The sequence below is a fragment of the Pezoporus flaviventris genome, unplaced genomic scaffold (genome assembly GCF_033815535.1).
Source record: "Pezoporus flaviventris isolate CSIRO_AGI_PZ_B2104156 unplaced genomic scaffold, CSIRO_AGI_Pfla_v1 ptg000007l, whole genome shotgun sequence".
Lineage (NCBI taxonomy): Eukaryota > Metazoa > Chordata > Aves > Psittaciformes > Psittacidae > Pezoporus > Pezoporus flaviventris.
In genome coordinates, this window is record NW_026892555.1 from 51475022 (window position 1) to 51492095 (window position 17074).

The following is a 17074-nucleotide window of genomic DNA, read 5'->3' on the forward strand; positions in this document are numbered from 1 at the left end:
TCCTGACAGACTCCAGGCAGCCTGTAAAAACATAACAAAACGGTTATGAGGAGCCAGCTCCTTCTCCGTCTCTCACTGATCCATCCTCCCCTTGTCCCGTTGCCCCGGCACAGCGCCAGAGCGGTGGGGCGAGGAGAGCGGGGCCGTTGCCCTGCGGCGGCGGTAGCCGTTCTCTCAGGGCCGGTTCAGGTAGACACGGCGACCTACGGCTGTCGCCGGGGCCGGCCCGCGGCAAAGTTACCGAGTGGCTGGGTTGAGATTTTATTTCGTTACTGTTATTCCTCCCTCTTCTCCCCTCCTCCCCTCGGTTCTTCTCTCCCCCGCTACCCAGGAACTTTTGACCTCGTCTTGCCGTCCATGGAGCCGCCTCCTCTGCTCACAAAGCCACTCTCGGGGCAGCGAAGGGGGCGGGAAGGAGGCTCGGGCACTTCGCCTCCACAGGCGACGGCCGTAACCGCGATCCCGCCCGCGGCGCCCCGCCGCTGCGAGCCTCGCCCTCTAGCGGGAGAGAGCGGCGGAGCCGGCGGCTGGGCGTGACTTCCCGCGCTCCCTTTAGCCTGCCTGCCTGCCGGGGGGGACCGCGAGTCAGTCAGGGAGCCGAGCTAAACCGGGACTAACGGCGGCGCCGGGCGAGGAGACTCCGGGATTAACGGTGCCCCCCCTCCCCGGGCACCGGGGGAGGCGAGCGGCCCTGGGGTGAGGGCAGCAGCGCGGTCGGAGGAAAGCGGGCAGCCTCCGGCCCCTTGCACCCCTTTTCCCTGCCCTTAAAAGCGAATAGAGGGCGAGGAGGGGAATACAGCCCGCGAGGTACCGAGTGGGGGAGTCTGGCTGCCCCTTCCCCGCCTGCACCGCTGCCTGGAGGGGGGCGAGAGGGGCGCCTCCTACTTTGGCAAACACTTTGGCACTTTGCTGGATCCCGAGCAGGAAGGGGTGGAAATATGGGGAAAGTTGGAACTTGCCTGGTTACTTTGGCCGGACTTTTACTGGCGGCGGGAGCGCAGACATTCACAGGTAAGAAGCCGTCTCGCCGCCCCGGGGCTCGGCAGCGCTGCTGCGTGCGGGGGCAGCAGAGGTGCGAGGGGGGAAGCGTTGCACTTTCGGAGCTGGTTGGGTTTTGCTTTGGGGTTTTCTTTTATTTGCTTTTTATATAGTTTTTTTTTTAATTTCCCTTCCCTGTCTCGTGCCGGGGCTGACCCTTCGGAACCGCTGCGTACATAGCGGGGGGAAGGCGGCGGTGGTGCCGGGATGCCCCTGCGGGCTAAGGCGAACGGCGCTAAGGAGGGCAGGAGAGAGGACGGCGGGGCTCGGGCAGCTCGAGGGCAGGGCTGGAGGGGGACGGGCGGGACTCAGGCTCACCCCGGTCGCCGACTTCCCGAAAGTTTCCCGGTGTCCCGGCTCGGGAGGCGGAGGGGCGAGGTGAGCCGCCGCCCAGCCGCGGGGCTGACGACGGGGGAACGGGAACTTGGGGTGCTGCCCGGCGGGTGCTCCACCGCCCGCCCGCCCGCCCGCCCTCGGCGGCCTCCCCGCGCTCTCTCTCGGAGCTCCCCACCTTTCGCGCTACCCCCAGTTACGGCTGTGGAACGCCGGCAGAGCCGGAGGTAAAGCCTTGGCCCCTCGTTTTCTGCAGACCCCCAGGATCGTCACCTCGGAGGGCAGGGCAGAAGCTGCCCGCGTCTGCGGGGTATCAGGATTCACATCCACCGAGGAGCCCGGCAAAGGGCTCCATCAACAACGTTTTGTCTGGTCCCTGAAGTTCTAGACCTGCAGATGGTTATCTTGGTCTCGAGTCCTCAGCCTGCACCCCTGCCCTATTTATATGTTGAAGAAACCCATAATTTTAGACAGAAACTGGGATTGTGAAATAGTTCTGTGTGCTTCACTGAGAAGAGTAACTTCAGATTTTGTTTGTTTTGTTCCTAACATGAAGTTAGTGCAACTGAAAAGCACGTTAAATTGAAGACATCTGGTCTTCGGTTCATGGGAAGTGTGCTTTGATCTGGTGGTGGGAAGCAATACGTTTGACTGTCCTTGTTCACGCTGCAGAACAGTTTATGTTTTGTATGTTATATATTGCTTGTATGCAACACTGTAGCTACATCAAGTTTCATGGCTAGGAATTGGTGGTCTGTTTTAAAACTTGCTTTAAAAAATAAACATTTCTGGGTTTATGTTACGTTCCAGGGACCTTTTGTACACGTAGCTTCATTTCCCCTGATTTCTCTCCAGCATTTTTACTGCAGATGAGACAGAAAATCCCTGAGCAGAAAAATGTTTCGTACCGTGGTGATATATAACAATGATGAAATCTTTTCCAAACAGTCACGTTAGGAAGAAACTATGCTCTGTAGTGAATTACGGAGCTGAACTCATGTATATTAGCCCTATAACTCATTAATATTGTAAGTCTAGTGTCCAGACTTCAGTGAAAGCGCTTGCTTTATTAAGATAAATCCATAACTCATTGCTGACCTGCATAAACTGTCTTGTCTTCTTGTTTAAAGATAAGCTGGGGCAACTCTTCTGGATATTTAAATGACTTGTGCATGCGATATGCTGATGCTATACTAGGGTCAGAACAAAACTGATGAAATTTCCGTTTTTGTACTTTACCATTTGAAGTGTGTGCCTGGGAGTTATTTTTGCTTGGGGGAAAAAATTGCTGTTGCTTTTGTTAAAAGCTTGATGTATCAGTGTCATAGAAATTAAATTACAGAAAAATCTGTCCTTGAGTTGGGTAACTGTCTTTTGTAACAGCTATCCCTTGTTGCAGATGGGTTATATGACTAATGTATAAAAAGTTTAAAAACAAAGGAAAAAGAAACAAAACTAGCTTGATACTTGTTCTAAGCAAAGAATAGCAGTGGTGAGCTAAGTAATCTCTGGCATTTCTACTTCCATTTTTATTTTTACCCTTTTCTAAAATGACTGTTTTACAGAGCTTGGTTCTAACTTTGCATTCAGCTATTGTTTCATTTAAGTTTCTTATTTAGAAAATAATCTTACTGAAAGATCAGATCTTGGCTTTTTAAGGCCTGGAAGCTTTTGAGTAATCTTTTGAAAGCAGCTTAACAGTTAATAACAATGAGATCTTCTCTGAGTCCTTAACTAAAGAATTTAAAATTCTGGATTCATCAGTTCAAGACGCAAATGGTCTCAAGAATTTGAGTTCATGAGATGTTACTGAGAACTATCTTAAATGGACAATGCTAGCTATCTTAAAAGTAGCTGGGGTCTTTCTGTGAGAGTAGGTTTTGGTGGGGATTGTTTATGTGGTTGGTTTTTTTAGCTTCTTTTCTGAGAAACCGTAGCACACCTGATTTAGCTGGTTTTGTTTATAATTTTAACATAAATATTATTAAGTGGTCCTTATGCTAATATGCTAATATTACAAAAGTTACTGAAACATCGCATTCCTGTCATACATAATGCCACTTGACTCCACGGTGTTTCTTCTTCCATCTCCTTGCTAGATAATGCCACCTGACTCCACTGTGTTTCTTCTTCCATCTCTTTGCTAGATTATTCAGGCTAGGGAAAGCAGTCTACTCCTCTAAGAGATTTAGGTCAAACACAGAGATGTGGAAAGTTAGAAGGGGCACTGTAAGCCTAAATATCAGGCCTTATATAAAATAAAGGGTCTGTCAAATAGCAAAATGGGAAGCTGAAATCAAAGGCAAGGAGATGTGTAATAGAACTTGGAAATGGTGTTTTTTATTAGGTATTGTGTGCAGATAGATACACATTTGCACACAGCTGAATGCTGAAATTGGTGCTTCTTGCTTATGACCCGAATCTGACCAAGGATGAGCTATTGAGAGAGAGATCTGGATGGGTAGACTGACTGACTAAAAGTGCTTGTCAGAGGCCATTCATAATGAACTTTGCACCAGGACTAGTGGCAATTATTAAAACAATAGGAGGAAAAGTGCTGTACAAAATTGAAAATCACTTTTCATAGTGACTAGTAAAGGCCTTACATAGAGAATAGTAGTCCTCAAGCTATTTTATGGATTAAAAATACAAAAACTTGCATTCTGGATGGGTGTTGTGCTTTATATTAATCCGTTTCATTTCTGGGTATGGGTGCTTTCAAACAAGAATTGCATTTTTCCAAAAACAGAAGGAAGAATTTTGATGTGCTGAAGCTGAAACTTACTGTGATGAAGTTGATGCTTGGTGATTGCAGAGAGGGAAGATGAAAAGAAAGAATATAGGTTAAGTCTTTATAGCTCCTACCCCAGCTGAAATGAAACTTCTGGCAATTGGAGGAACGTACAGAAAATAAAAAGTTTCTCTTATAATTGACCATGTTTAAAGAGATTTCTCAGATTATTTAGGATCTCTGTTTGGAAGTCTTGAATAAATATTCTGATCACTCTACCAGCAAATAGTTCCAAGTGTGGTTATATCTCATTTTAACAAGTTCTGCTGTTGCTTGCATTGCTTATTCCACCTGCTTTCATTCCTCTCCACCCATCTATCAAGTCTGTATTCCTGCACTTCCTAAGGGAAGTAACATATGCTACTGAAAATGCAGCTTTATTAGTGGCTGACAGAGTTAGCTCATCAACAAAACTTCCAGTTAAATTTCATAGTGTGGACCTGGCCTCACTAAATGGTGAGAGCTGTGGTGGAAAAATTCTTAAACCAAACTTCCCTCTGTCAGAGATTTTTGCTGCTGCTGTTACAGCTGTTAGGTGAATAGGTGAATTACTTGATTTGTGTTTTACACCTAAAGGTATTCATCTTTAAAATAGTCCAGCAAATGAATGGAAGCATGTTGAAGAATTTGCTTCTGAATTTTGCCTTAAAAAAAAGAAAATCCAGCCTTTGACAGAAACAGAGAAACTGAATTTTTTTTTCTCTATAAGCTGGGATGTACTTTAGGATGTTTCAGGAAAAAATGGGTCTGGGCTTTGGAAGTGGCACAGTTTGTCAAAAAAGAAACTGCAGTGGGTATGTGGATTGGGTTTATTTTTTATTTAGGTATTTTGGTCTTGTTCTACTTACAAAAGTTAGTGATGAATACTCATCAGAAATTAAAAATAATTCATACAAAATATAAGGATGTAATAATACAGGGAGAGGAAAAAAATCCTGTGATGTTTATTTGGTCTCTTGACATAATGTTTGTCAGAATCCGCAAAGAAAACGCATCACAGTGTCCTGAAACAATATCGGAACGTATAATTTACGAAAAAAATAATGTATTTAGTGCTCTAAGGAGTTGCTAGATTGACAGGTAGAGAGAGCAAATCCTCAGGCAAATCACAGAACATGTTAGGATAGAGCGAGTAAGCTTCTGAACTCCATCTCACTAATGTCATTTGAGTCTGACCAGAAGAAATGTGGAGATTATTTAGTTTTCATGTGTGCGTATTCATGCGCTGAAATGGTCAGCAAATGTCAAACAACCTAGCTGCCAGTGGCCAGGTCAGTTTTACACATTATTGCTGAGAGTTGGTTCAGTTTGCATCATTAGATTCAGCTAGGGGAAGATAATAGGTGTAGACTTGACAGAGCAAAGTCCAGTGATGTTGTGGGGTCAGGACCTGTGAACTGATCCTGCATTTCACATGTTGCAACTCTGTGCTGAAGGAAATGCTATTTGAGAGGGATCTCTCTTGTGTTTAAAGCTCATTAGTATCACTGTCAAAAACTTACATGAGGTAGCTACATCACTAAGTTTTAAAGATGTTTCCCCAGAAAATGACATGCATTTATGAACCTTTCAGCTCACATTTACAACTGTTGTATAAAGAAGTTCTGAAAATTTTCCAGGGAATAAATTCTTTGTTGATATGTGAATGCAGCTGAATTATTAGATCAGTTTCTTTAGGAAAAATTGGAAGTCCTCTTTATTTCGTTTGATATTGCTGATAACTTCTAGATCTGTATTTCTGTTTCAATGTGTAATGTTATCGATGTATTAAAAAGCATTTTAAAAAACCCAAACCATTTTGGAACATATGGTTGTATATGGGGGGGGGGGAGGGGAAGGAGGAGAGGGAGGGAAGGAGGAGAAGTGTAACAAAATTTATTGTCACTTTATGTGAACATAGTGGAGTGAATAAATACTACTTTCTGTTTTTTTGTAGTGTCTGAGTTTTGCCTGCTGTGATCTGCTGCTGATCACTAGGTGTAGCTGCATCTCTAAATCCGCTTTTTGAAGCACAGAAAGAGGAAGGGCTGTAAACTGGGCTTTATAAGAATGTAGGTGTGTATCTGGAGCTGGGTAGGTGTGAAAATATTTGATGGATTTTTTTGACCTAGAGAGTTTTAATCCATTGGTGGCTTGTTTGCACGAGTTTGATTATAATACAAATGATTTTTTAAATACTTGTAAAAGGCTACTTTCAGTATCATTGTTAGTATATGAAAGAAGGATGAATAAATAATATAATAAAAGTACATAGTAAAATGCATGAAATTACGAAGAAATTGTCAGTAGTTTCCTAGTGGTTTTAAATGCAAGTTTTATTGTCATAGAGATCTAATAAGGGTATATCTTAACCATCTTGCTTGATCCTTGTCTTAAGGAAAAGTTCAAGTGTTGTGTGAGTATATCTCTCCTCTCACAACCTACCAAGCTTTCTGTTCCATGCAAACGAATTCTTTTCAGACGTGATGTTGATGTCAGTGGAGTTCTGTTCTGCTTTTGGAAGGTGGTGTGTTGGTTTTTAAACCACGTAACTTCCATTAGGGTTACAAGAAGGTACAGAGGGTAAGTCCCCACATACTCCTTAAAAACGAAGGAAAGACATTTAGTCATAACTTACGGTGATTGAGTGTAATAATAGTAGTTTCTGAGTGTAATAATAGTGAAGATAAAGGTGTATTTATGCCTCTAACACATACTTGTGTTCAGTAGCTGCAGAGAATAGGAAAGAAGTGTCTTGGCCAGAAGTGTCTGACTCCACAGTGACCCTTTGCCACCTGAGGAGCAAGGGTAGGAAACAATGTAATGACCACATTTGTTCAGGCGAAACCACAGCGGGACTGGCAGGAAGGAGTACTGAAACCAGGTGAGAATTAGGGTGTTTGAGGAGGAAAGGTGGGAAGGAAAGTATAACATTTTCTGGAAGAGCGTAAGAGATGAAACTGACTGAAAGAGAAGATGTGCTAGAAAAAAAAATCTGAAGTCCTAAAGGTAGCTAAATTACATCTGGAAAAATGAAATTAATTTGTAATTATTCACATATTTTTGTCATCTTAGTTTTGAACATGTTTGTCTTTAATAATATGTTCAAGGCTTGAACATGTCTTCTGGCAGTGTTACGTAACATTAGTTGATTATCTTTACACATATGATTAGCTGTAATGATGTTAATGAATCTTTAATTTTTTTTCTGTGGAATGGTATAAAACCAACATTTTTCTTACAATTGTATTTGTCCCACCCCCTCTCCCTCCCCTGCTCCCCCAGCGTGTAATCTGCCCTGATTTAGAGAGCAATAAGTTTTGGTTGCAGTAGGGTTTAGGTTGGCTTGGCTCTTCCCTACCCACCCCTCCCCCCCTTTTTTCTTTTTATCTTCAGTGTTCAGCTTTTATAAATATCTCTTACAGCAGTGTTCTGTTAATCACGAGAAATGTGTTTTTGCTCTGGAATAACAGCTAATTGCCTCTTTCATCACTTTAGCTCTTCATCTTCTAGGAAAAGGAAATAAAGCATCTTATGGCTGTATTAGAGCAGGGTTGTTTGGAGTTTGTTTTGCTCTTTGAGGTTTATGGCACAATTATTTTGGGGAAGTTTTCAGAAAGATCATGCTTTATTACCTTGAATCCTATTGCCACTTTTGTCCTTAACTCTGAAACCAAATATTGTTTAGATTCTATTTTTGAAAGTAATATACTGGATAGCATACTTTTGTCTGTGGCCTTTTGTTTTAATTCTGTAGTGCATAAAGATAGGCTGATGAGGTAACAGAACTGTTTAGTTGTGCTGGAAGATTCTAACATAAGATTGAAGAGGATATTGCAGCAGTTTCTGCGCACTTTCAGGTGAATAGATAGTGGACCTCTACTGTCTTGAGGTTTTCATAATGGAGTTGTTCTTACAGGTAAATGAATAGAGGAGCTTTTCACGTTTATTTTTCTAGTGAATATAGGCTAGCCTGAGTAAATAATTTCCATCCATAATGTGCATTTCTGTACTTGTGTACATGCTTGTAATCTGTGCACTAGTTTGTATGTCTGTGTCTGAAAAAATTGAATTGTTACCCTTTAGCAGACTTTTGCTGTACTTTTTGGTGTTCTCACAGCAGTGATGGTTGCGGGGGAGTTACTTTGGTTTTTTGGTTTTGGGTTGGTTTGTTTTTTTTTCCTTCTCTTTTTCTTTTCTCTCTAAGGTCAAATAATTCCTTATTTTGGGAGCTGATGCCTAGTAATTCTGTTATACCTGTAACAGTAATTTATGATAAAACAAATTGTCATCTACATGCACATTTTAAAGTTTTGATTACCAACTTTACATAGTTTTGGTAGAGAATAAGGTTCTCCAGGTTTGAAAAAGGAATATTACCAGGTTGTATATCTCAAGAAGAAGCTATCATCTTCCTAAAGGAGTTCATGTTGTCCTCTACCTGCACAGAAACTCTTGTTTGTCTCACTTCTGCTGTTCTCAGGTTCATGGCTTTTTACTGTTTTAAGAAACAGTTCAGGTAAAAGTTGAAAACAAACATGAAAGTCAGTTGCTATCTCAATGAACTGTGTTAGGCCCCAGAGCAGACATAACTATTTTCTCTGGCTTTTTTTTTACAGTTGCTCTTTCTTCTTATGCGATTTGTGTATTTATTTGTTTTTTCTTTGAAAATAAAAATTCTATTATTACCTATTTCTTCTTCCATCCTTCCAGTAAATAAAATTGCTGTGACAAGTCCAGTGATTCCTAAGAACTCTACAGCCTGTTCAGAGAAGGCTCACAGGCTTGGTAGAAACTTGTGAGGAAATACATTTGTTTCAAGGTTGACACTGTTTGCATATCTGTATGGGACTGTATGTAATCTGTTGTGATTACTGAGATGTTTACGTCGACCAGTAGAATTCAGGATCAACAGAGTTCTTACGACTACAATTTTGAGAAGTAGTTACTATTTTGATAGTGTAAGATCTCTTACTTAATTGTTTAAAGATGTGTCATATAATCTTAACCAGGAGATTATTTTCTCTCAGTGGAACTTTCTGAGCCTGGCAGTTTTTCTGGTTTCACACTGGGATGACATAGCCTAACATGATTCATATCACTGGTGCACAGAATGAAAAAGGCAGATATATATATTTTAACTCCAGTTGTAATAGTCAGTTGCTTAGTGATCAGAACTCCTACAGAGGTGTGGGAGACCAGGATTTAAGTCTGTGCTCTGGCATTTGATTGTGTTATGGGTGAGGATTTTCATAGCCAGGCTTTTCTGTTCTTTCTGTGGATTTTTGTTCAGTTTTGATCGGTAAGGTTGTTTTAATTATTTTTTTTTCCCATGGTTGAGAAATCTGCTAAACTTTCATATAAAAAGAAAAAAGAAAAAAAAGGAAGGTGGCAGTTCCGATCCCCCAGTATATTTAGAGAAAATCTACAGCAGCCATTTGTCACCACCTGTAACTTCAGTTTTCCCTTAAACCTTAGCAATGTGCTTAAATAATGTCACATGTTTAGGAGATAGAGACAATTGTGGACATTTTCAGGAACCATAGTTCTCGGTGGGGTAGTTCTTATGTTAATGACTGAGAATTACTGTAGCATTTTTTTCTTTAATGTTACCTCTTCTGAATTCTGCAGAGTAGATGAAGATTATTTTACAAAGCGCTGCATTCAACACTTTAACATAAGCACTTTACATAACACATCACTTAAGCTGTTTTTCTTTTTAACTTCTGCAGAGACAGCTGTTACTGAAGTAATTTCTCAGTTTTGTAAGGTAAATTGTTGACCCAGTGATAATTTTAAGACATTGCAGTTGATGCCCTCTTTACTGTGTCTGAAAGATGTCAACTTGACTAGGTCCTAGCTTGGAAGAAAAGCTTTGCAAGCAACTTTCTAAGTATGAAGGTGATCTTTTGGTTAGGTCTGTGAGTGTCATGAGAAACCAACAAAACCAAAACACAATTAAAGTTAATATTTAGTTAAAATGTTAGAGGTTGAAAATTGGAAATGGAAGCCTGTATATTGCCCAGCATTACTACCCTCTGTTTATAGTGACAGGAAAGCACGTGGATTGAAGAGCACGTATGAAGCCCATGAGGTGTGTTTTATTTATTTTTACTTTAAGAATTGTTTTTACAATTGCCTACATAAATCTAGGCTAGTAAGGAATTTATGTGAATTAGCCTACCATTTTCATTCAGGGGTCTGGAAAACACTGGGGTTTGACTTATTTATCTAAGAGTGTTTGAGACTAGCACATGCCCATTAGACTGAATATGCATTGAAACTGCCTAGGGCTCAGAAGCCCAAGACAAGTTGAAATACACTCTTGACAAATAAAGGCCTGGCTTCTACAGCAGTCATTCAGCAACAGCAGACATGGATTGGGGTTTTCTTGAGTTTTGCAAACAAGTCTTGCAGAAACTTCAGCATTGCGTTTTTACATGTACAATTGCTTGACAGAAAGTCAGTCTGTCCACTAGGATCTGGTACTTCTTTGCATCCTGAATATTGGGAGTTAAATATTACCCACGTAAAGAACTTGACACAACCACAAAAAGGTGTGCACATAAGAAGCCTAAAAATGTTCTTCAAGTTGTAGTCCAGTGTCTAGCATCAGATTATCCATGCCGGGAAATGATGTGGAAATAGCCCCTTAAGAATAATGTTATTCAGCTACTTCTGTTCTGTTTTCAACCACAGACAAAAATACTGTTGTGCTTGTGGGTTGATTCACTGACAAATCCATTGATCAAAGTACACTTCAACCTTATTCACCTGTACCTTCCTTTGTCATACAGTGGATTTAGAGTCTAGAAGTACAGGTAGTGATTTTCAGATTGGGAGTAAAGCCTTAGGTATTGCATATGTTCAGACTGAGAAGTTCAGGTAAAGGCTGTCTGAGTTTGGCCTAGCTGTATTTCTAAAGTTACTTCAAGGGGAATTAGGGAATGTAAATTGTGCATGCATTGTCTGCTGCTTTTGAAATGATTTCTCTGATTTCTACAGAGAAAACAGATACAGTCTTTGGATGATGTCTGAATTTTTACTTGGAAGGTACTGTCTATGATTCAGTGATGAATAGAAATAGAAAGCAGGACTCATCAGTCAGGAACTTCTTTTGGAGGTTTTGGTTACATGGGTTGTAGTTTAGGCTGCAGCATAGAAGCTTGTATTTTGAAAGTTATTGCTTGCCTGTCACTTCTGTTGCATTCATTGGAGAAATTGAGTCAGTTTCTGATGTGTAGCACAAACTCCAACACTTTGTAATGAAAACTGTCAATATTTTTTAAGATCTCAATTTCAAAACGAATATAAACTTGTAGCTTCCTGAATTGGACCACAGTAAATCTCCTCAGTGAAGTAGTATATGACAAGCTTGCTTGCTTCAAATCAATGCTTGTAGTGGGTGGATCACAGGAGTTTTTCAAACCGCGATTTGTGAACCACTCACTCTAAGTGAGAAATTGCACTTTTCCAGAACTTGCTATGTTAAAGTCTTTGCAAGCTGCAGAGTGCTAGGCTTGCAGCAGTGAAAAATTAATTCCGGCTTGTATGCCAGAGTTGGCTGACGTGTATTTCTGGACTTCTGGGAGCAGAACTGAAAAAAAAAAAAAAAAAAAAAAAAAAAGAGAGATCTGCATGTTTGAAACTGGCATTGAGCAAATATGTGGCATTCACCAGCAGCCCCATTCACATGATTTCAGTGCTTTGACTCTACACAGTGGTCTAGCAATAAAAGAAAGAATTGGCCAATTATAGTAATCTGCCAGAGCTGTGTACTGTGGAATTCTGTGCAGAGGAAGAGGGAGGGTTCTTACCTACTCTCAGTTCCATCTACAACTGCACTTTAGTACCAGCTATCCAACAGCAAATAACATACATATTTAGCAAAGCTTCAACCACCAGGCCTCCTTTAAGAACATATTGCTTACCTGCCACTTCCTGTGCTGTACTTTTCTCTGTTCATGTCTGTTCCTCATTGCTGTGTGCCACGAATTGCAAATCATTTGTGCCTTCCTCTGCCATCTCAATCCTCTGGGCATCTGTGACTGAGCTGAGAAGACAGCGAAGACTGGAGGATGGTAGGTCCCATTAGGATATCCTGTCGTGCCATGGGCCACGCTGTTGTGTGCCCCTATGGTTTGGAGATCTATGTGTGCATTTTGAGAGAGCCCCAGAGGCTCTGGTGGGGGGGCTGTGACAGATGCTTGGGAATACAATTCCTCAATGCCTCAGTATTATTTGTAATAAAGTGTTGGGTTTTTTTGTTTGTTTGTTGTTTTTTGTTTGTTTTTGGGTTCTTTTTTTTGTCTTTTTTTTTTTTTTCCCCCTGAGACAGATGAGATCAAAATGATCCTGTGCATGTGCTAACACACATGGCAGCAAAGCATGTGCTTATTGTAAGTACAGCAAGTGAGTGAAGCTCAAGTCTTTGCACTGAGTACATTCACACCAAATACTTGATAGGAACAGCAGGTGCTGCTAGTGGAAAATGAGATACTGTTGGCCAGATCTAGATTTCAGACCAGATGGACATTATTTGTAATATTATTTGTGTGTGAATGGGTTTTACTAGAGTGTGAAGTAAACTGATGAAGATCTTTTTGTTTGTTTTCCAAGCTGAATGAATTAGTACTACTGGCACTATTTACACAAACACAGACTCAAAACCTAAAGATGAATAACACCATTTTTGGGCGTACTATGAAAGTAATTACAGAAAGCTCCTGTTGACACAATAATTGCAAGTGAATCAGGTGTTAACAAAAGTCAGCATGAACTCACTAATATCAGCATTTTGTAGAAACGTAGTTACATGTATAGTTTCTGGAAATACAGCTTGGGTTAACCTATGTTGTGTCCATGCTATTTTGGCCTTTGTTTTTATGTGCTTTTAATGCATATAAATGTGTATGCATAGTGTATTCTGTGCTATCAGTGCATATTTTTACCAGTGAAAATTGTGCTTTAAGATGAGTTTGAAAGTTTCCATTGTACTTTGTGCAAATTATTAATGAGGTTCCTATTGATGAAAGTTCAATATATAAGCAGGATACAGGCCATGCTCGCAATGCAATATATAGTCTGTGCAGAAGCTGAAGTGGTCTATTAAAGCATTCAAGTTCTCACACCATATTGAGGGCAGATTTCTTCTTAATCCTCGTATGGCTGGTGTCTCTGCTGGAGTGTTAATAGATAGTCTAATTTGTGAGCTAAATTACTAATTGTATTATGAGTCTAAACCTTATTAAGCCTTTTGTGTAGAATTAGATCACAGAGCTTTGGGAAGCTGAATCCTAGTTGGGTTCTGTCTCTTGTCTTTAATGATGGGAGCAAGTTTCACTGACGTCTTCAGAGCTGCATAGCTCTGAGACTTCCAACTGATTTCTCTTGCTACCTTCTACAGCAGAATCATAAGTTTGAAAAGCAGAGTGACTTTTAGAGTAGATGAAGATTTTCAAGCAGGGTCTCAATTACCTGGAAGGACTAAGATTCTGTGTTAGCTGAGGTGAGGCCATGATTTGGAATATGGAAGGGGGCTACTCTGATCTTGTGTATACACAGTGTGTGGAGGTTCAGCTATGGAGGATTTTTTTGCAAAAGCTTTAAAATGGCCACAGTTATTTAACAGGATAATGAGTCTGTTAGAGGTATATTCCCATAAAAGTTCAGGTAGATAAACTTTTAACTTCAGCAGATCACTGGAGTTAGATTCTTATTTCCAAATATGCTCACTACCCACCTAGAGATGGAGGATACTCCCCTTATCGCTCACCTGTGCTGCTAGATTTCACAGCACTCCTCATCTCTTTCTGTGCAAATCTATCTGGGTCAACTGAAACTATTTTCAGAGGTGGTTCATGCTCCCCATTCTGACTTTGCACTGGAGTCAGCCTGCTAATGGAGCCCGGTTGGAGACAGAGCTGATTGCCTCCAGCGGCAGATTGGTAATAAACAAAGTGGGACTTAATGGATTTTGACATCACTTGCAATAAATTTTTATGTTGATGTGAAGATGGCTGTGAACTGTTGCGCCTTTGATACAAAAATATTGCACCCATAGTAACTAATTTTCTTTAAGAGAAAATATTCACAGTTACTCCATACAGTTTCCTGTGTATACACGAGATAGAGTTGCAGTAGTATCAAGTTTTAATTTATGCACTTTATATACAACAGTACTTTAATCTGTTGTGAGAAGCTACTCTTATTTTACACCTGAAGCTATCAGGGCCCTGTATGTATTTAGTGGCTTTGCTTTTTATTGTTGTAGATTTCATGCTATTTGAAATGCATGGGCAATAAATGAAAATAATAGGATATATCATCTTGTATTTTTATAGAGCTTTTTTCTATTTCTGCATAGCATTTTGTAATATACTTTGTAGAGTATATTAATAAAAATACAGTGTCTGTTCTGAGAAAGAAAAATTCAGAGGCTCCTGCGCTGTTCTGTTTCATGTGCATTGGTTCTCTCAACCTACACACTATTTATTACGTTACCGTTGAGTAAAGCAGCCACAGGACATTGCCAAGAACTAATTGTCTTCAGGTGTATCTGTAGAAGCCTGTATTTCTGTGTAGCTCCCAAATTGATTATCATACTTATTAAAGTATTTTGGTAGGTGAATGGTTTTTGAGAGAGTTTTTGTTTGTCCATTTTATGAAAAATAGTCCATATTCAGATGCAGCTGCTCTTGAGACAAAAGCTTAAGAGCACTACGTATTAAATTTCTGCTGACAGGAGGGCAGTTATGTTGAAACTCGCAAGTTACCTTATCTACCTTTTGGTAACAAATACAACTGACTTTGGCTTAGATTTGCAGATGAAATAATTTTGGGATCCAGGAATGATGAACTTCAGAGCTTTTTGCATACTTTGTTAGAGATGTGGCTAGGAATTAATGATTGGACCAAATCAAGCTGCTACTTCTATAGAAGAGAATAATGCAGGTCACTGAGGCTCATACTTTGTTAGAAAGGCAGAACTAATCTTACAAACCTTAATGGCCTAACCTGATGTTCTGGGAGGGACTAAAGCAATCCGTATGTATTAAAAAAGGCAAGTGAGTCACTGTGTGCCCACCCTGAGACCTCTAGTCCCTTATAGTAAGGATTTCAACACCTCACCCCTGGTCTTGCTTTCTGTCAGGAAAAGCAAAGGTGGATGTTATCTACGAAGCTGGTTGTTTGTAGGTTGACCAGGCAGATGTTGTTTCTGATTGACATGGGTATTAGGAGAAAAGGCCAGACTAGGTTGCTGAGACCCTCTATATCTGCATTCCTGCCCACTTGCTGTCCTTTCCTCCATTTCTAGACTCTGTGCTTAAAAAGTACAGTGTCCTTCTACCTTGATCTTTGTTAAATAGTCTTGGTAATTTTCTTGGTCTAGCCTTGATTGGTTTCATTTATTTGTGAGGTTTATTTGAGTTTGGGATTTTGTTTTTTGTTTGTGTTGTGTTTTTTTTTTCCCCTTAGGCTGAGAAGTGGTAATTGAGCATCGGTAGCTTTCCTATGGTGGTTTTCTTTGTGTTCTCTTTTTGCACAAGAGGCCAGGTTCCCATAGAAAATGGCAAGAGCAAATTAGAAGGGTCAGTGTTGTTTCACACCCCTATTAAGTACAAGTGTCTTTTACTGGAGGTAGTACAACAGAAAACAGAGCATTGCCATGCTTTATATCTTTCAGGGCTGGTGTCACTGTGTGTAACAGCTTCATTTTCAACTGCAGCTACTGATTTAAACCAATAATTAAGTGGCCTGTTAATTGATTTTTTGAGAACTCCTATGCTTGATCCTTGAATGTATTGTTATAATATTCCTGTAGTTGGAGAATGGAATATGGATTTCATGTCTTCAAATAGCAGCATTTTGAATTTTTACATTCTCTTTGGTGCTTTGAAGAAGACATTGCAGACATAGTGCCTCATCTGATGATAATCAGATAACTACGTGCAAAAACTACCTCCACTGAAGCTTTTGCTGCTGTTTTTCAGCTTCCTGAGGCTGGGAAGGAAGTTGGTTCCAGTAAATAGCAGGGGGCTACAAGAGTTACAGGTATGGAGTAGCTGGGGAGTGTGGTGGTCACAAGTGTCTCTGTGTGTTTCTACATCTGTGCTCCATGTGACGACCTTATCTACTTAATGAACTGAGATGGAAATAAACAAACACAAGTGGCTGATAATGTTGGGAGAGTACATGAGAGGTAGGGCACTTCCATATCAAGGAGTCATAGTTTTAACAAAATTTATCCTGAACTCAGTAGCTGTGTGCCCATCTGGCTTACACCCTAGTCTACAACTGGTTCATTTCATTAGTACTGGTCAGGATGGACCCACCTTGGTAGAGCCTGGACTTAAGTTTTAAGGTCTTATACTGGGCAAAAGTTGCCCCGTCCACAATCTGTTCTTCTTCCTACTGCTTCCAGCAAAGCGTACTTCTTCCTACTGCTGCTCTGTAGCAAGAGTTTACTTTATGTCTTCCCACTTTTGATGCCTGCCTCCTTTCTACACCTGTCTGTGGGAGCAACACAGTTGCCTCGTTTGGGTTGTAGCTATCTGGGAAGAGGGGGGCTTACTCAACTTAAAAAGCAAATTGTCTGTCCCCCGTTGTGCCCATCCAGTGGGCAATGGCATACGAGTAATTCAAGTCAGGAAACAATACTTGTGACTTTGAGTAAGCTGTGGTGGTTTTTTTTTTTTTTGTTTGTTTGTGTTTTTCTTGCTACTTATGGTATATGCTACATATTAATAAGGAACCTTCTGTTGCCATGGGCAGAACCTCCCAGTGGGAGGTACAGGAGAAAGCTGTTTCAGAAGCAGAGAGTGATGGAGAAACCTGGCATGGCAGCATGGGAATTGGAGCTGGGAGGGCTGACGGAAACATTGTAAGTGTTGAATCTTTGCCACAGAAGAAGCCAGTGCTGTACTGACTCGG

The 17074-nt window shown here is 40.8% G+C and overlaps 1 protein-coding gene across 11 annotated transcripts in view; it reads left to right on the plus strand.

The window, feature by feature from the left end:
* The first annotated feature begins 688 nt into the window (after positions 1 to 688).
* PTPRM (protein tyrosine phosphatase receptor type M) overlaps positions 689 to 17074 on the plus strand; it is a 472285-nt gene continuing 455899 nt past the window's right edge. For all 11 annotated transcript variants that reach the window (XM_061448768.1, XM_061448769.1, XM_061448772.1 and 8 more), the window contains exon 1: positions 689 to 1011. In XM_061448768.1, the coding sequence (XP_061304752.1) occupies positions 939 to 1011 (73 nt within the window). In that variant the 5' untranslated portion in view covers positions 689 to 938. The remainder of the gene's footprint in view (positions 1012 to 17074) is intronic.